General features: G+C 49.1%; 5 protein-coding genes across 5 annotated transcripts; 3 read left to right on the top strand and 2 right to left on the bottom strand.

Annotated features, from left to right (window-relative positions):
- Nucleotides 1-3,747: 3,747 nt before the first annotated feature.
- On the top strand, nt 3,748-4,369 carry HETIRDRAFT_423716 (uncharacterized protein; the record flags this gene model as incomplete). The annotated part of the gene is made up of 2 exons (XM_009542258.1): nt 3,748-3,838; nt 3,963-4,369. The coding sequence occupies 2 exons, from the start codon at nt 3,748-3,750 to the stop codon at nt 4,367-4,369; spliced, it is 498 nt and encodes a 165-aa protein (XP_009540553.1).
- A 3,591-nt stretch (nt 4,370-7,960) lies between these two features.
- HETIRDRAFT_99020 (uncharacterized protein) lies at nt 7,961-9,314 on the top strand (the record flags this gene model as incomplete). The annotated part of the gene is made up of 3 exons (XM_009542257.1): nt 7,961-8,572; nt 8,628-8,937; nt 9,028-9,314. The coding sequence occupies 3 exons, from the start codon at nt 7,961-7,963 to the stop codon at nt 9,312-9,314; spliced, it is 1,209 nt and encodes a 402-aa protein (XP_009540552.1).
- Nucleotides 9,315-14,856: 5,542 nt separating this feature from the next.
- Nucleotides 14,857-15,580, bottom strand: HETIRDRAFT_145080 (uncharacterized protein). Its single transcript, XM_009542256.1, has one exon. The coding sequence runs from the start codon at nt 15,571-15,573 to the stop codon at nt 14,959-14,961; it is 615 nt and encodes a 204-aa protein (XP_009540551.1). The 5' UTR covers nt 15,574-15,580; the 3' UTR covers nt 14,857-14,958.
- Nucleotides 15,581-16,060: 480 nt separating this feature from the next.
- Nucleotides 16,061-16,821, top strand: HETIRDRAFT_406553 (uncharacterized protein). The gene is made up of 2 exons (XM_009542255.1): nt 16,061-16,497; nt 16,557-16,821. Exon 1 carries the CDS (start codon nt 16,244-16,246, stop codon nt 16,418-16,420), a length of 177 nt encoding a protein of 58 aa, XP_009540550.1. The 5' UTR covers nt 16,061-16,243; the 3' UTR covers nt 16,421-16,497; nt 16,557-16,821.
- Nucleotides 16,822-17,121: 300 nt separating this feature from the next.
- On the bottom strand, nt 17,122-18,364 carry HETIRDRAFT_166047 (uncharacterized protein; the record flags this gene model as incomplete). The annotated part of the gene is made up of 7 exons (XM_009542254.1): nt 17,122-17,194; nt 17,250-17,527; nt 17,582-17,724; nt 17,780-17,855; nt 17,908-18,062; nt 18,120-18,191; nt 18,250-18,364. The coding sequence occupies 7 exons, from the start codon at nt 18,362-18,364 to the stop codon at nt 17,122-17,124; spliced, it is 912 nt and encodes a 303-aa protein (XP_009540549.1).
- Between the last annotated feature and the right edge of the window lie 1,238 nt (nt 18,365-19,602).

Here is a 19,602-nt window from a genome sequence, read left to right as displayed (position 1 = left end):
TCCCTAAGGCACATCACAAATTTTTGGACATCTTTAGCAAACGAAAGTCGCAGCAACTCCCAGAACATACTTATTGGGACCACGCCATTGACTTGAAACCGACTTTCAAACCTCAAGTACCCAAAATCTACGCCTTGAGCCCAGAGAAACATGATGAATTAGGAAAATTCATAAAGAAACATCTTACCAGGGGGACCATCCGTCGATTCACTTTGCAAACAGCAGCCCCATTCTTTTTCATAGGAAAAAAAGATGGAAAACTGCGCCCGGTACAGGACTACCGCCATTTGAACTCATACACCATCCCAAATATGTGCCCCCTTCCATTAATCCAAGAACTATTGGACGTGATTAAAGGGGCCACCATTTTCAGCAAACTGGACGTATGGTGGGGATATAATAATATACGAATCAAAGAAGGAGATGAGTGGAAGGCAGCCTTCATCACCCCGTTGGGCTCTTATGAACCCATGGTGATGTTTTTGGGCTTAACCAACTCACCGGCCACTTTCCAAGCCATGATGAACATGATCTTCAGAGAACTCATCACAGCCCAGAAAATAACCGTATATATGGACAATATCCTCATTTTTTCCAAATCCAGGGCGGAGCATATTCAAGTCCTGAACCAAGTCTTCCAGATCTTACACGACAATGACCTCTATTTGAAACCAGAAAAGTGCAAGTTTTATAAAGAAAAACTCCAATATCTGGGATACACAATTTCAAAAGACCATGTTGCTATGGAAGACTCTAAGGTGGACATGATACAAAATTGGCCAATTCCACGCACAGTCCGAGACATTCATTCCTTTTTAGGTTTAGGAAATTTTTACAGGTGCTTCATCGACAAATTCTCACTTATCTACATGACCTCACTAAAAAGGATGCAAAATGGAACTGGACTTTGAAGTGCCAAGAAGCCTTTGAACGATTCAAGAAAGCATTTATCAGCAAACCTGTTCTAAATTACCCGGACCCCATGCATCCATATCGACTAGTGACAGATGCATCACTAATCGCTTACAGAGCTACCCTCCTACAAGAAGGAAAAGATGGTGACTGGCACCCAGTTGCTTTCCTTTCCGGGTCATTTTCACCAGCAGAACGGAACTACGATGTCCACAATCGTGAACTCTTGGCTATCATAAAAGTGTTGGAACACTGGAACTATTACCTCGAAGGCGCACGACACCCATTCGAGATCTGGACAGATCACAAGAACCTGGAACATTTCTAAATGGCACGAGATCTGTCACGACAACATGCCCGTTGGAGCCTCTATTTGAGCAGATTTGACTTTACACTCAGCTATAAAGCAGGATCAACAAACCATTCCGATGCTCTGTCCAGGCGTCCAGATCTAAGTGAGGGGGTAGAATCTGACAACAAAGCTCAAATTTTGCTTCCGGCCAACCTTTTTAACAGATCCGACGAAACATTGGTGGAACCGTCCCCGACACGGCATATAAAGTCCACGGAAATCACATCCTCAGACCTTGTTAGAAGTTAGCCCACCAGCACTGTACTTACGATACAGTATTTTCCGGACTTCGTTACTTATGTGACCGTACTGTTACCATGACACCTCAGCGTCTTCTGTTCATACGCTGAGGTGAGTATCCTGCGCGCCCTGGTAGCCTTATTGTATCCTAATGTATCATCCTAGGATTATCGTGCAGGTACATTAATACATACATAGCGTCTTCTGTTCATACGCTGAGGATTATCGTGCAGACTTCTGACAGGTTATGGGCCCTGCATTTGCCTAACGAATCCTCAGAAGCACGCTCACTGATCGTACAAGATCTTCCCACATCGAAGCCGATCCAAGATGGCCACAACCACAAACTCAGTCATCCCCATTGAGCCAAAGTTGAAGGACCGAAAGAGTTACGGCCTTTGGGCTTTTAAGATGGAGAGAGTACTGGAGGCACGCGGAATTTGGAACGTCGTTGGCGGCGATACCGTCATGACGCCACCTACTGACGACCCAGCCTTACCATCGTGGAAGGAGAGAGACACAAAGGCGAGGGCGCAGATTGCTCTCTACGTCGAGGATGCACTGGTAATTTCAATCATGAAGGCGAAGTCGGCGCACTCGATGTGGGAGATTCTCCGCACGCTCTTTGCCGAGCAGAATTCCCTCAATCAGTCACTAGTCGAATCACAGTTCTACTCAGTCCACATGTCCCCCGGCCAGGACGTGAAGCTCCACCTGGACCTACTACAGGACCTCTACAACGAAGCCGTCGCCGTCGGCTCCCCACTCAAGGACAAAATCCTCGTTCACCGGATCATCACCTCCCTTACCTCCGATTACGACTCCCTCATCAGTTTCATCACCGACACGTCCAAGGTTACGTCCGAGCAATTGATCGCCCGTATCATGCTGGAAGACCAACGCCACCGAGTCCGCGATGGCACCGAAGCAAACAGTGGCAACGTCGCCCTGCGGATGGGTGATAACGTACGTGGAAGAGGGAGAGACAGGGGAAAAGGACACGGAAAGCATTGTGGTGGGGGCCAAGGCAAAAGTAAAGGCGGCAGCAGCGGGAGACAAGTCGAGTGCTACAACTGCCACCAGCTAGGGCATTACGCACGCGACTGCCCCACAGGCAGCAGTAGGGGAAGACCTGTATACAAAGATCGGTCCGGTCTAGCGAGCGAGCACGAGGCGTCGCTCTTTAACTTCTCTTCACCGCCCAAACAAGCCCTCACGACAAACGCCAAGCCAAACACCTGGGCCGTTGACTCGGGATCATCATCCCATGTTGCAAAGTGGGAGGAGATGTTTGCCGAATACTCGCCAGGCGAGCGCACGATTGAAACAGCCAAGAAGGGCCACACAATGCGCGCCGCCGGCACAGGCTCCGTCACCATTTCGACTGGGCAAGCCGGCAAGCGGCTAGACTCAGTGTGGCTGCGTAATGTGCTGCACACGCCCGACGCAACAGAGAATCTACTTAGCGTGAGCAAGCTCGACCACGCCGGGGGATCAGCTGTTTTCGGAGGGGGCAAAGTCGTCCTGCTGAACAAGGATCACAAACGAATCGGATCCGGGTCTCTCGTCGGAAGTCTCTATTACCTGGATACGATCGGCCACCCGACGACAAACGATCAGCCCCCTACACCACTACCCATCACCCCCGAGACCGCTTTCGCCGCCACCTCACTAACGCGAGCCTTATGGCACCGGCGTTACGGCCACCTAGGGCAAGGGAATGTGGACCTTGTCATTTCAAAGGGTCTCGTCGATGGGATCAAACTCACATTGAACGCAAAGGCGCCGACGTGTGAGGACTGCGTCTACGGAAAGCAACACCGTAAGCCTTTCCCAAAGCAGGCAGACCACCGGGCAAACAACTTACTGGAATTGGTCCACACGGACGTATGCGGCCCAATAGATAAGAACGGGATCGGGGGCGAGCAGTACTTTGTCACCTTTACCGACGACAAGGCCCGTTTCTCCACCGAATACCGCATGCGGCAGAAGAGCGAGGTGCTCGACCGCATGAAGCAATTTAAGGCCATGGCGGAGAAACAGACCGGCCAGCCGTGGAAACGCATCCGGTGCGACAACGGCACGGAGTACCTCAACAAAGAGGCCCTTGACTGGTTGAAAGCAGCGGGCATTGCCCTAGAGACGACGGCACCATACACCCCGTCACAGAATGGCGTCGCGGAACGCCTGAACAAGACGATCGTGGAACGTGGCCATGCAATGATGCACGAAACCGGCCTTCCATGATTCCTGTGGCCGGAGGTGGTGTCAACATCGACCTATTTAAAGAACCTCAGCCCGACCGTCGCACTCGAGGGCAAGACGCCCCACGAGGTATGGACCGGCCGGAAACTGAACGTCAAACACCTTCGCGCATTTGGCTGCAAGGCGCTCGTGAAGATACCTGATGAAAAGCGCCGCAAATGGGACGTCAAGTCAACCGAGTGCGTGCTGATAGGGTACTACAGCGACGCAGCCTACCGTTGCTACGAGCCGCGGACCCACAGGATCGTGAAGTCGCGCGACGTCGTCTTCTTGGAGGACGACTTGCCACTGGCGCCGCGGAAGCTGCCCGTGGCCGAGAGGGGGGAGAACGACTTCCATGTCGCCCAGGAGCCGCCCACGGACACTCCCCCACCTCCCAAAGCGAGCCCTGACAACCCTACAATAAAGTCGCCATTAGCCCAACAACCACCACCACTCGTCCATCCTCCCGACCACCCACCTTCAGAGGGGGCACTAGGAACGCTGAAAACGCGCCCAGGAGCCGCCCAGCAAGCGCCGCCCGAGCCGCCTGAGCCCAGAACAAGCACACAAACAACGGCACCCACCCAGTTCACTCTCAGAAGGAGTGAAAGGGCATGAGAGCCCTCGTCATTGAGGAAAGCCGCGGACCTGCAGGAGGCGACCGAGCGAGCTCGCAAAGACGCAAATAGAGAGGTGAGGGAGTGACGGAAGGACCGGGAAAAGAAACGAGACGAGGCAGCGCGCGACGAGAGGGAGGAGGCAGAGGCAGAGGAAGACGAGGCAGCTGTTGAGCGCTCATTGTTCACAGTGGCCATTGAGGCAGCACTGTTGACGGCGGGTGAGGAGCCCCGCAGCTACCAGGAAGCTATCCGAAGCGCAGAGCGCGACGACTGGCAGAGGGCGATAGAGGAGGAGTACGACGCCTTGTTGAAGAACAAGACATGGGAACTCGTCGAGCCGGCGAAAGGCCGCAAGCCGATTGGCTCGAAGTGGACCTACAAGGCCAAACAAGACGGGCGCTTCAAAGCCCGACTCGTTGCCCAGGGTTTCACGCAACGCCCCGGCGTCGATTTCCACGATACTCACTCCCCAGTTGCTCGTTTCGAGTCGTTTCAACTTGTTTTCTCACTTGCTGCCAAGGAGAACTGGCTCCTCGAGCAGATTGATGTCAAATCCGCCTACCTTAATGGGAAACTCGACGAAGAGATATTCATGAGGCAGCCCGAAGGCTTCCAGGTCCTCGGGAAAGAGGACTGGCTGCTCCACCTGCTCAAATCTCTCTACGGCCTAAAGCAATCTGGTCAAATCTGGAACAGGATGCTTAACGACGAGCTTCTGAAGCTTGGATTCACTCGCTGCCGCTCAGACTCCTGCGTCTACCTCCGGGTTTCAAACAAAGGCCATACCATCATCGTCATTCACGTCGATGACATGATCTTGGCCGCGAGCACAAAGAGGGCGATGATGGAACTCAAGGAAGACTTCCGCGGGCTCCCATTCGAGACTACGGAACTGGGGGAACCACGCACACTGCTCGGTATGACAGTCTTCCGGAACCGAGACAAGGGCATCATCTCGCTCTCGCAGACGCACTACCTCCGTAATGTCTTGGAGCATTTCGCGATGACGGACTGCAAGCCCGTTTCGATGCCCATGGACCCTAGCACCCACTTGTCAAATGAGCAGTCACCCCGACTCTACTCCGCAGAATGGGAAGAGATGCGGAAATATCCGTACGCTTCCCTGGTGGGGGCGTTGATGTATGCGGCACTCGCTACGTGCCCCAACCTTGCCTACACGGTCAACACTCTGGCACAGTATATGTCAAACCCTGGAATGGAACACTGGCATGCTGCAAAACGCGCCCTGCGGTACGTGAAGGGGACGTTGGACTTAGCTCTGACATATGGGGGAGACGAGAACGACTGGACCCCCATTGGCTACACGGACGCCGATTTCGCAGAGAGCCGAGATAACCGCCGCTCGATCTCCGGATATGCCTTCTTCCTTGCCAGAGCAGCGATTTCTTGGAGCTCAAAGAAACAACCTACCATCGCTTACGCGACCGCCGAGGCAGAATACATTGCCATCTCGCACGCCACAAAAGACGCACTTTGGCTTCGCTCACTGCTCTCGGAACTCGGATTTCCCCAGTCATCCCCCACCCTTATCCGCTGTGACAACCAGGCTAGTATAGCCATGTCGAAGGACCATGTCTACCACGCTCGAACGAAGCACATTGACATCAAGTACCACATCATCCGAGAGAGGGTTGAGATGGGGGAAATCCATCTGGAATATGTGCGGACGGACGAGAACGTGGCGGACGTTTTGATGAAGGGTTTAGCAAAAGGAAAGCACGTCTCATTCTCCACTAATCTAGGCCTACTGCCGGGCTAAGGGGGAATGTTAGAAGTTAGCCCACCAGCACTGTACTTACGATACGGTATTTTCCGGACTTTGTTACTTATGTGACCGTACCGTTACCATGACACCTCAGCGTCTTCTGTTCATACGCTGAGGTGAGTATCCTGCGCGCCCTGGTAGCCTTATTGTATCCTAATGTATCATCCTAGGATTATCATGCAGGTACATTAATACATACATAGCGTCTTCTGTTCATATGCTGAGGATTATCATGCAGACTTCTGACAGACCTCATCTCCCTCATCTGACTCTCAAAATTGGAACATAATGCCCTGACAAGGGTAGCCCTCGCCAAACTCTTGCGAGTAGGGCCACAAAGAATGAGGGGACTATTGGGACACTGGACACATGAAGACGGAATTACCAGACGAAACGGCCACATATGCGTCCCAAAGGACGATGCCATCTGAAGGCTTATCATCAAAACGCATCACAACACACCTGCGGTAGGACACCCCGGTAGAGCCAAAACGTTAGAAATGGTGCAAAGACATTACTAGTGGCAAAACATGACCAAATTTGTCCATGATTATGTGGACAGATGCACCGTATGTCAATCCACAAAGAACTTGACGCACAAGACACACCCTCTTATCCATCCTTTGGAAACCACCAATGTCCCTTGGCATTTCATCTTAACGGACTTCGTCACGGATCTACCTGAAAGCAAAGGTTTCGACTCAATCAATGTGGTAGTGGACCAAGGTCTGTCCAAAGGCATAGTCATCACCCCATGCAAGAAAACGATCACGGCAGAAGAAACAACCGTGCTTGTCCAGAATAACGTTTTTAATTGACATGGGCTGCCGACCAAAATAGTGTCTGATCGGGGCCCTTAATTTGTGGCCAAGTTCACCCGAGAACTCTGGAAACGGCTAGGAATCACCACTGCTCTCAGCACGGCTTATCATCCCCAGACGGATAGAGAAACAGAATGGGTAAACCAGGAGATCGAACAATTCCTGAGAACATTCTGCAACTACCACCAAGATAACTGGGTGGACGTTCTGCCGTTTGCTGAATTCTCGCATAACACGTGGAAACACTCGACCACCGGGAAATCTCCTTTCAAAGTGCTATATGGGTTCAATCCTCCTTATTCAGCCGATGCCATGCTAGAGACAAAGGTACCCGCAGTAGCTGAACGCATTAAGGTAATCACAGAAGTCCAAGAAGAAGCCGCAGCCAGTCTACAAATAGCCAGCAATTACGCCAAAGACCAGGATCTCCACAGAAAACTTCCCCAGTGGAAAGAAGGAGACCAAGTATGGCTAGAAGGAACCCATATCTGGACGATCCATCCAAAGTTCAAACTTGCCCCTAGGAGATATGGACCCTTCAAAATACTGGCGAAAATAGGAACCCTGGCGTATAAACTTCAAATTCCCCAGCACTGGAGGATCTACCTGGTGTTCCATGCCACAACACTCACTAAATATAGGGAAACCAAGGCACACGGGGAAAACTTCACAAGACCACTACTGGAGGTATTGAACGACGAAGAGCATTATGAAGTGGAAATGATCGTGGACTCAAAAAGACAAGGATGGGGAACCAAGTATTTGGTCAAGTGGGTGGGATATCCCGAGGCAGACAACACCTGGGAACTCTACACTCTCCTAAAAGGAACAGTGGAAGAAGCCATGAAAGAGTTTCATGACCAATACCCTAACAAACCTCGTTCGGGAGTATCCTGAAAAGCAGAGGGAAAGTTATGAAAGAGCAACAAGAAAGCTCAAACAGATCATATTCCCCACTTCTCAAACTCATCCCTTCATCTGAATGCTCCTCCACGAAGACCACGATGCCTTGTCCCCATCTAGAAACTCCTCCCCCGATGTCGTCCTTATGGTGTCCAATCCAGATGTCGGATGGGTGGATAGAGGAACCAGTCCTCACCGATCCAATGCTGGACGAGTTGATAGAGGAACCAGTCCTCACCACCCAGAACCCGCCATCGTCACCCTCACTCCAAATCTCAACAACTTCTCAGATGACGACACTGAAGACTATGCCAAGTTCAAAGAAAGAGAAAGAACTCACCAACCGTCGCCAAGGGGGAGTTCTCGAGATGCACCACGGCATGAAAACCCTAATGACAGAAACTTACCAGGCGCTAACAAACTACCAGTGGGAGTTCCACCTCCTACTAGAGTCATGACAAATACTAGAGCTGCAGGTCCCTCAGGACTACAAGCAAGAACAACAGCTCAACCTCCAAGCCATGGAGAAACTGAACCGATACCAGTTATACAGGGAGCTACACCTCCGTCAGTACCAATTAGTGGACAGGTTCCCAGCTCCATGGGAAGACCTACCCCTGGTACAAATCCTCACTCCGGAGAATTGGAGCGACACACGGACGTGCTTATCCAATGCAACACCATCTCCGCAGTAATACAGATGGCCACAGCCATGGCCCTCCAACGACTTGCTAACTTCTCAGCAGGACAACCCGGAAATGAAAATAGCGACATACCTTGACGACTGGCTAGTGCCAGTCTCCAGATCAGGGGGCTCGCCCTCCAAACTGATCCTGACACGGCCTCCTGGTACGAACACAATGATGGACGACCACGAGCTCTCCTCATCCATCCCGATGAGTTCTCCCAGTATGTCAACAGAGAGCTCCTTCCAGCTCTCCTCTTCACCAGAGAACTGGGAAATGTCCAACCAAGCAGAACCGACCCTTTCCGCGTTGTCACTTGGAACATACCATGTCTGGGAGAATGTCCCACAGCTGTATCAAATCCAAGAAGGTCTCCATACACGGTCGTGGAACGCCCTTCACCGAGACAACAAGAGGTTCATACAGTGCATAGCAATCCCATGACCTCCTCCTCTCACAGAATACGAAATTTTCCCCTATCCCATGGGGGTACCAATGAGGAGGAACCGCCCGTCTATCAAAAAAATGAAGGAAGAAGGAGTCGAGGAAGCCAGACAACCCTCCGCCGTGGAACAACTGTTGGCGGGAGTATTTGACACCGGCCTGGAATGCCTCCTAATAGTGCTCGATTTTGTACAGACGAGGGACAGAATAACTGAAGTAGCCACAGAACTCACTGTGCTGATTTGGAGGCTCGAAGAAATTGCTCTTGGACTCGATCTGAGCTCAATGCATGGGATGCTCTAGATGATCCGGGAAACTATGACGATGCCAACCCTTACTATCGACCTGATGAAGGGGGCGACGGCTATCAAGGTCCCTATGATTACTAGAGAGGACTAATCACGAGGCAAGAAAGGGGGTAAGGAAGTTGAGGAACTCCTTCCCTATAGGTCGAATTGAGGGTCCGAAATGACCTAAAACCCGATCATCCGCAACGACGTAAAACTAGGTATGTCCTTCAAGACGTTAAACTGTACAACCTCATCCGAAAGAGACGTTAAACTACCCACATCCGGAATGATGTCTAAACTATCAGACCTGCATGTCTTAAAACTGTGAAAAGATAAGAAGGCAGGGGAAGTACCTGACCATCCATCCTGGTTCGAATGATGGTACGAATCAAGGACAACAAGCAGGCATAATTCCACGTACGACCTGCGGTAGAATTCTTCTACATCCTCGCTGTCAAGGAGTTAATCTGATAGATACACTGAGCGTCCCATTTGGATCCTCAGTTTTTACAGGGTTTTTTCCGCATTAGGGAACCCTCTACATGTCAAATATCTACTTGTAGGTGTCGACAAGCTGGCTCTTTGCCTTGGTACAGCAAAGTGCCCATACATAACTGGTTGCAAGTCCGAGGCCAAGAATTATGATGTATAACTCGTTAAGTGAACCCTCACAGTCAAGGTCTGACTGGTGTTTTGGGACGTCCCACTTTGGATCTCCCATTTTACAGGATCGTTTCCGCATTAGGGGATCCTACAGCTGACACATGAGATAAGTAGACTCTGGGCTACCTCTGCTTAAAGCGCTTCCTACAAGGCATGCGAGGCCATAAAATAATATCTGGAACGATGTAAAACTACCAAAGGCTTGGTCCGCAATGACTATAAACTACTAGGGTCCGCAAGGACGTTAAACTAGCCATCGTCCAAGATGACATAAAACTACCATTGACCCAAGGAGCGTGGTTGTATTCTGGGGAAGTGCGGATTTTCGGGAGGATCCGCGTCGCAAAACCCTGCCTGTAAGCGGTTGAAGCGCTTCGATATTCACTCACTTTTTGGTAAAAGAATATTGGGTTGACTTGGTTCAAATCCAAGCGAGGGGTCTGGGAATGTAGAAGAGCACGCATCTCTTCACGGCACGCCCAGTCTAGTCCTGGGGTCGAAGTACAAGGAATTCTGCTCCAAGACCTAGTCAGGAGGCAACTAGGACACATGCCTTGAGTTGAAAATCTAGTTGGAAGGAACTGGATCATGCAACTCTCTTTGGCTCATGCTGTGAAAGAACGACAGGAACTGGCCACTCATCCAGAGAAGTCTATTCTGCCAAGCGTCCGAAACAACGTTAAACTACTGTCCCTCTGCTCTAGGGACCATCTTGGAGCTGGAATTATTGCTCCAGCTCCAATAACATCCACAACGACGTTAAACTACAGACATCTGAAACAATGTAAAACTACTGTCCCTTCATTCTAGGGATCATAGGATGTGTCTCAAGATTGGGATGTCTCCTAGTCCAAAATGACTCTAAACTACTTGTCCCTTAAAGCATAGGGATTGTGCATGGCAATCTTGACAAGATACCGCGTGTCCGCGACGACGTTAAACTAGTGCCCCTTGGACTTAGGGGTTGTTATTGATGTCTATGTCCTAGACACCAATAGCGTCCATGATGACGTTAAACTACTTGCTCCTTACCACATAGGAGTTGTGATTGGCCACCTTGGTGCCGATTGTCTGCAATGACATTAAACTATGTGCTCCTTACTGAATAGGAGTTGTGGTTGTTGACCACGACCTTGGTCATCAACCGTCCAAGAAGATGTTAAACTACTCACCCCTTTTAGTACAGGGGTCATCGTCAACACCATTCTTGACAAGAATGACACTGACAACGTCCAAAATGACGGTAAACTACCTTTATCCTCAGAAGGAAGAGCCTATCGTGACTCGAGGGACATAGTCAGACAATAGCAGCCGCCTATGGCATGGCATTAAACTGCAAGCTCGCCTATAGCATGGCGTTAAACCGCTGACTCGCCTATCGCACGGCGTTAAACTGCAAGTTTGCTTACCTCACGGTGTTAAACTGAGTGGTCTCACAATATTGAGACATTACAAGTTATCCTGTTTGATATAGTATAAACCGTTCCCATCATGCCTCAGTGGAATCTGGAGTGGGTAAAGTCTGGTCTAGGGCCCTATGCACATAGCCAATGAATGTTCCGGAGTGCAGAAACATCTTTCCCCACAGATACTCCATGTTGATGATGAAGCAGGTCCGCAACAACCTAGAATGTAAACTACTAGGCAGCGCAGGGCGCCTTGATATCATCCGCAATGACGATAAACTATGGACTGTCCGGCAAGACGTTTAAACTACCTTCGTGGATATATCTCGTGAACCCAAACAATATATCAGCTGTGGTCTTGAGATCTATTCATGCATGTGAACGGGCTGATTTGGAGAAGGAGTCAGACTCCTCCTTGCTCCTCACGGCGCCCTTCTAGTCTGAATTTTCTTCACCATCCTTGCCTTGAACCCAACACTACACGTGGTATTCCCCACCATAGGCCCACGTTTGTGACAAACAAACTCTGGATGCTGTAAACTGCCTCACCGGAGATGAGTCCACCATATGGGGACAATACTGCTTGGGATTTGGCTAGCAACTTCACCGGGGATGAGCTCACCATATGGGAGCAATACTGCTTGGGACGACGATAGGGTAGCCTGGAGAAGTAGGCCTAAGCCTTTGTAAAGCGATCAACCTACTTGTCCATGGGCATGCTTCGTCGTCAAGAGGAACTAACAAGTCATGAGGATAGACGACTATCCTGGAAACACTGAGGTTTGGCCCTCGGAAAAGGAAGAAGAAGAACCTGATGACACAAATTAGAACCCACACGCTAGAGTTTCTATTCATCCACACAGCACTTGCATTCATATGCCTTTCTTGACACCTGTCCGGACCGACCGGACTGACATCCTGGGTTGAGAACCCAGGAAAGATCACACCAATCGAGGGGTGAAGGAAGAACATCCTAGTGGCCCAGGGAGTGGTACCCCTGCGTTATGGCCGAGAAACAAACAGCTCAACGGAGATGGAAAACTCCTAGAGGATCAAACGATGTAAGTCAGTCTTCCTCCCAGAAAACGAAGTCATGTCCCGGAAGTTGTATTCGGAGACCCATTGTTGGATCAAGAAAGCAAATCGTATATGGAGTGGCGATGAAGCACAAGGCGCTGTCCTACCAGACAAATAGGACGTAGAAAGGGGGTATTGTTATGATCACGCTCTATCGGGCCTTAACGGCAGTCTATTCCGATACGATCATCACAAATATCAAGCAGCCTCACGAGGTGAGGCGTACAACAAGGTACAGATAATAACCTTGGTCATCTACTCCCAATGGATCACCTTATCGTTGGTCGAGTATCACGAGCCATATTGCGACGGGCATAGAATGCCGCCTTACAAACTACTCACATACCAGGCATTGAGCTCCTAGTCTTTCCTGGCTGGAAGGAGACGAACGGAGAAGCACAAGAGTAGTCGTTATTGAGAGAGATGACTTAGAGAATACCTACGGATACATATACAGTATTCTCACGCCCTATTTCCTAAAGTAGTATAAAAGGCCCATAGAGTAGGCTGAGGATCTTCAGTCTATTCTCCTCGTTTGCTATAGTCTTCCTACTACAGCCCTTCGTTCTTAGGCAGTCCTCATACTGTCTAACCTGTTCTAGTACTATCTTCCTACAGTACTCTTCATTGCTACATTGCAATACATCTCTGGCTCCTGTGCTACACGTACAGTCGAGACCATCGTTCCACCCTCTCTCTACGAGTGACCTAGGAAAGAACCTCCTACTCTTGGGGTTACCGAACGAGCAGTTCGTAACACCCCACGCCACGCTCCGGAAGGCTGTCCAACACTCGGAAATAAGCCCCTGGTCTTCTACACCAAGCGCAGCTGCACAGAAACCTCAAATCTTCTTCAGCAAGACAAGAGGAGGGCCCTTGGAGTTAGGAGACAGGTGCCATGATAGGTGCTCCTTGAGATGATCGATGAGCCGAAAAAATTGCAAGAAAGAAGCAACACTGAGGCTGTGAGTGATGTTTGGGTGGTCAACAAGGAGGTGAGAGAGGCTAGAGAGGCTAGATAGCGACATTCTCGCTATCGCTCCCTGCTACGGTGATGACGACAGATCCATTATCTGATGAATGTCTGTTTGGTACTGTATGGTTCTCCAAAGAAGCCTGGCACTCCTGGCCAGCCTCGGTCCCTGCTCCTATCCCAAAGTCCCAAAGTCTACAATTTTGAGATGTCTACAAGTATATAAGTTCACTGACTAATAGTCCCAAAGTCTATTATCTAAAGGTCTATTAGACTAACCTCTCCCCGTTCAGCCATTCCCAACACTTGGCACAGGGTGCAACAGTGTTTGTCACAGCATTGAACACTTGTTATGGGGTGCAACAGTGGTTTGTCATAGCATCAGACACTTGTTATGGGGTGCAACAGTGGTTTGTCACAGTGTTGGACACTTGGCGCAGGGTGCAACAGTAGTTTGTCACAGTGTCAGATACTTGGCGCAGGGTGTGACAGTGTTTGTCACAGTGTTAGACACTTGGCACAGGGTGCAACAGTGGTTTGTCACAGTGTTAGACACTTGGCTTGAGGTGCAACAGTGGTTTGTTGCAGTATCTGTCACTTGTTACAAAAGACAATTATTCCAATAGTTAATAGATTATTAGAGGATCAGACAATATGCACAGCTTACTAGTTCTTTCTTTGATTTTTTAATTCAATACTAACAATCCCTATTTTTCTAAGACTAGACACTATTATGATGAATTTTGTTATAAGCTAGCCCTTGTATTGCTTTGATGATTTGTCATTGCTAGTATTATTTTTGTTCGTCACTTTTCCAGTTTTGTCCATGCTGCTTTACTTTGTATTTACAATTACACATTGTTTTTTTTTAAGAAACTCTTTATAGCAAGGTGGCCTTTGCAGAAGGCCATATTTGTGGATGTTGATCAAGAGATGTTGTGGATAAAAAGGCTATCTAATATTTGGTGCCAAGCAGTGCCCAAAGAGCTGTGTAATGAACACTGAATTAATTACTGATTTTCATGGTATTATTTGCAATTTTTCATGTGTGACATAAATCCTGTGACATAAGAGTTGAATATGATTCAATTTTCATCCCGGGATTTACTGTAGGACAAACTTAAACAACATGTCTGAGCTTAAACTTAAGGTTATGTTACAGTTTTGTCCCGGGACAAAACCTTGGATAAGCTTTAAGTTTTTGTTTCGGTAATTCCCGCGGATAAACCCGAACAAAAACTTTATTTATATCCACGGTTTTATCCACGGTTAATCCCGGGAAAAACCGTGCGGTGCACGCAGTGTGATAAACGCTTCTGTCAAACTCCGCTTGAACCTCGTCGACCTTTTCGGGCTGGCTGCACAGGAAAGGCGGGTCGTGATTGAAGCTCCGCTTGAGTCAAGTATACACTAAGATATAGACGGTCTGGACTCTTGTACGAATGGTCGGGGTGTTATAATAAAACGGTCCTACATAGTGACTATATACCATAATGTAACATAGGTGCTCGAAGATCTCATTTCCCGGCTCACGAATTTTAAGGATCTCGTGACTTCTTGTTGAATTTGGTAGAGTACCTGCTGCGTTTGCGATCTGGTGAAGGAAGCCGTAGGGACGGTACCGCTTCGGGAGAGCTTGCGGACCGTTTTGGGCTCTTCAAGAAGCGTATAGTCGCCATTTTGGCATTATCGAGGAGATTGCTGGCGATAGATCTGTGGGTGCCAATTGAAGCTTGAAAACGAGCATTTGCAACTGTGGGCATCGCAAGCTCAGGTGCCACGGTCCCAAGCCTAGGTATCGCAGGCCCAGGTATCGCAAACCCAGATGCCGTGATGTCAACCCCCTGAGATGTGAAACCCTTCGGCGGGGTAGCAAACCTCCACTGAAAATTGAGTTGGATTATCAGACCGATGAACCTTTGCGCTTCTTCCAAATCCACGCCATAGATCCCGGCGACTTCCTCGTAAAGAGCTGTCATTTCTGCAAGTGTCCTGTGCTCCAGTTTCATCCCAGCGTTGAGGATGGCCCAGTGTGGCTGGGCATGAGATTCCAATTGGGGCAGGTTTGCGTATGGAAATTCGAAGATTTCGCCTCTTGGACGGATTTCTGGACCTTCTTGAATGGCGCCACTAGGTCGAGGATACCTCAACATTTCCTGAAGCCGTCCTGGGCCTATTGGTACCATCCTATATTTGAATATCCGCTCGTTTCCATAGTACTAGTTGGATCAAATGAGTAGAGTAAAAAGAGATGGCATAGAGCAACCAACCTTGGTAATATCCTCGCCTTCCTTGTGGTCCAGTTTGAGGATATCGACCATTTCAATAGTGGGAAGTAAAAGCCACCGTCTGGAATCAAAATGTCGATGCCAATCGCATTTCACTGCCAGACCCCAAGTTGAAAGGGCCGAAACAGACAAGACATAACAGCATCTCTCACGAATGATTAAATTCATCACATCGTCGATGTTGAGAAGTTGATAACCAATTCCAAAAACATACTCCAAACTCGTTATCTGTGATTGAATGAGTCGAGACTGGTGTGCGGAAATCATACGAAACGACTCACTAGCTCGTTGTAGCTGTTCTCACAGCGTGGAAAGAGATGAGCACAGTCAAGGGGTGCCTGGTCTTCGCGCTCTCTGGTCAAGAGACATAGTCCTCCATTGGGATCTATCACCTTCAGAACAGCTTTAGAAAAGTGGTCCGTTGAGCTGGTCACCTTTCGACCGGTGTGCATCGACTGTCCTTTGACGACGTTCGCAGTTCTATCTTTGTAGGATTTGAAGGACTGGATCGACCCATTCCGTGGTAAGATGTGCAATGCCACACTGGACATCGACGGGTTGTTATGGAATATGGGCAGCCTCACGAGTATATGAGAGAAGCGACGATGAGTGCAATGGTAGACAGGACGTGAGAACGAGGGGAAGCGATGGAGTCAAGAGAGGGAGAGTGTTGGATATCGCATCCATGGTTCAGCCGCCTTTTAAGGGATAATTGTGGCTGCCATTGTGCCCTGTGGTAGCGTGGACGGTGGCTACCAGTGTGGACCCTGTGGCAGTAGGGAGCTTTGGCTGAAACAAGGCGTGAGAGTGAGACAAAGCGGGCGTGGTCAAAGCAACGCTTGCCAGACCTATGGTCAATGATGGCTGTACCTTGGGTTAGAAGCCAAAAGCCAGTCTGTGGTCGGCCGGACGCTATGTATCCATTAAACCCCTTCCACGAAGATCGGTGTATGCCAACAGTGGAATGAGGACCGCAATAACACAAATATCGTCGAAAACATAAGTGTGATGGCTTTAAAATTGATGCCACTCATACAATTCTCGAAAGTGTCCGTCGTGCTTTTTTATTAGAATATCCCCCTAACTGCTTATCGTTGACTACGCGAGATGTCCACCCCCCTCGTTTCCTCACCTGCTGCATGCAACACGATTGCCAATCGTTGACACGGCGAGCGACAAGCCTGAGATACGCTCGATATTGAGTCGTCCGATCAGATTGTTCGCCGATTTCAACGCCCCCGTGGCTATCAGAGTGAGCTGAATTTGGGTCGTCTACAGAGGATCTTCTCCACCCTGAGCAGCGTAGACAGCGAGTAGGCTTCCACGCAGATCGACTGTGAACGCATGGACCGGTACACGCTCTAGATATGTGCTGTTTTTCGGCGATGGTTGGATAAGGATAGAGAGGGGGGATCAGGACAAGAACGCGGGGGGTCGAAGCAAATCTTGAAGGGACGTCACATGTAAACCAAGCCTTATATGCGGCCTGTATCGACATGGGCATGGAAAGGGGATCGAAATCATGCCCGTGCCAAACGGACCTCAACTTCGCGGCAAAGTCTGGCCCAGTAGTCCACCGTTGATATAACTTCGCAGCGGCGTCGCAGATGACGAAGTGAGGTTTTGCGCGAGATATAAGGGGTGGTAATGTATAGAATGGAGGATAATGTCGAGTCGATTGCTGATCGGCAGCAGTTCTCTTGCTTGGCAAGCTTCTCCCACTCGTTGAGTCGTGCCGATCAATCCGATTGAATGATCGAAGTTCCACGTCTTCCAGCGATAGCATCCGATATTCGAAAGTTTCGGCGCCGTCGTAGATCTGAGCAATGATCAGATCGGAAAGATCACAACTAGAACAACAGAGACGACAGACCATCTCAATCGAAGGTAGACTTGATTGAGTTGCTAAGTTCCTCATGAAACTGTCCTGGTGAGCACTGACTTTCTTCGCCATCTCGGGTGTGGGAAGAAGTAGCCATCGTTCACTATCGAACGACTTTAACCAGTCACGCCGTACTGTGGCCGCACACAATGTCAGCGATAATCCGAAACCAATCTAGACGACACATACGGTAAATTTTGTTCGATTCTGATGTCGGGTCAAGTGAGTTGTATTCCATCCCCCAGGCCCATTCCAAACGTGTCAGCTGTGCAAAGTCAGGCAGTCCGATCTTCACTCAATGTAGAGTCAGAACGTACCAGATCACCGTGACTCCACAGACGCTGGTTCAATAGATAGCATGGTTCTACTGAAGCCTCGGAAGAAAGTTCCTGCGTTAAGAGACATCGGTCGGCGTCCGATACCGACAGCGGATTCGCGTTACGATTGTCGAAGTTTTCAGGGCGGTCAATGGCTTGAGGAGGTGAGAAATCAGTGGGCGAGATGAGAAGTGATGTTAACACAGACATACAAGCGCTGTCTGGAAGATCTATCTTGCCGATGCTTTGAGCTTGATTTGAGGTCTTGACGTAGCCCTTGCTATCTTTTCGCGCAGAAAACAATCAAATGTGGTCAGAAGTCGGACAAGAATATGGACATACCCATTGTATCGCCTCCATTATCGCCCCTGACAGTACTCGAAATGTTCCACGTTATGGGCTGATTGCCACTCGCTAATTTGCGACGCTTCAAATTGAAAGTCTCTGGTTCTGACATAGACCTTTTTCTCTTCAGATTTTTATCTAAGGATCCAAAGATTCAGCACATCAGAAGAGAACTGCTGCAACGTAAACATACGAATATATCCCCCCTCGCTGACACTCTCATCTTTGCAGCAACTGGCTCATAAGCGCATGTAAATCAAGGTAGGCATAGAGATGACACACTTATGTTCAATGAAATTATTTCTCCTTCAATACTTTTGACTAGACTTGGCACGTTAGGCTTCGGAGACTGCTCCCTGCTCATTGTGCGGCGGCGTTTCACGTCCAAAAGTGCCGAATCGGAGCTGGACCTCTTGCGTTTGGGGTTACTAGGCCCGCTACCACTATCTTAGCGACGGAATAGTGAGGAGATGATAGAACCAAATGCACTGATGTACGCACTTGGAAACTCTGTACTCTCTGCTAATTTCAACCATTTCAGAGGTTGCGGCTCCATCCCAGACATCGTGTGGTCGTTCTATAATGATACGTGGAGTTCGCTGACGGGAGTTGCGAAGAGGAGGATGCGAGGAAGCGTCGATTATTATTCCCGCTGCTGAGACAAGCACTCTTGTCTCTCCAGTGTGCGCAACAGTGACCAACTCATCGACCAGTCACGTGTCAGACAAGGTCACGCGGTCTCATCCACTGCAGGGCTGGGGAACTCCTACCCACCACCGTGTCGAGGCCCAGTCAAAAGTCGGTCGAGGGAAATCGAGGGAAATATAGGCAGATCAATTCACAGCAATTATATCAGATTGCTAATACTGAAAATGCTGTGAGAAATGTGAAATCATGGATATTTGTCTAGCCTTTTGCTGTCTTTTGTGAACACTAGAAATGCTTAAGTCATAAAACACAGTCAAAATTTGTCACAACATTTCTAGATTGCCTGTTTCAATCTTTTTTGCCTAAGTTGCTTTTTTGCATGAGAACAAGATTTTTAGATAAATTGATCCAAGTTAGATGAATTCATAGCATGGGTATAGTAATATTAAGTATGAAATAAGTATATGGGAGTGGTGGCACACATAGTTAGCAGTGTGTGCACATATGGTGCAGCAGCAGAAATTGTGGGTGGTGGGTGGTCTAGAGGCAGAGGTGTAGTCAGTGGTATATATGATCATAGTCTGGAGGTAGAGGTAGTAGGTGGTAGGCTATGTGCAGTTTCAATGGCATAGGCAATATGCACATATGTGGCATAGGCAATAGAAAGAGTGGGTAGTGGGCTGCATACATGTGTATATGTAT

The sequence above is a fragment of the Heterobasidion irregulare genome (genome assembly GCF_000320585.1).
Source record: "Heterobasidion irregulare TC 32-1 unplaced genomic scaffold scaffold_01, whole genome shotgun sequence".
Taxonomy (NCBI): domain Eukaryota; kingdom Fungi; phylum Basidiomycota; class Agaricomycetes; order Russulales; family Bondarzewiaceae; genus Heterobasidion; species Heterobasidion irregulare.
This window is presented reverse-complemented; position numbering and strand designations above follow the sequence as displayed.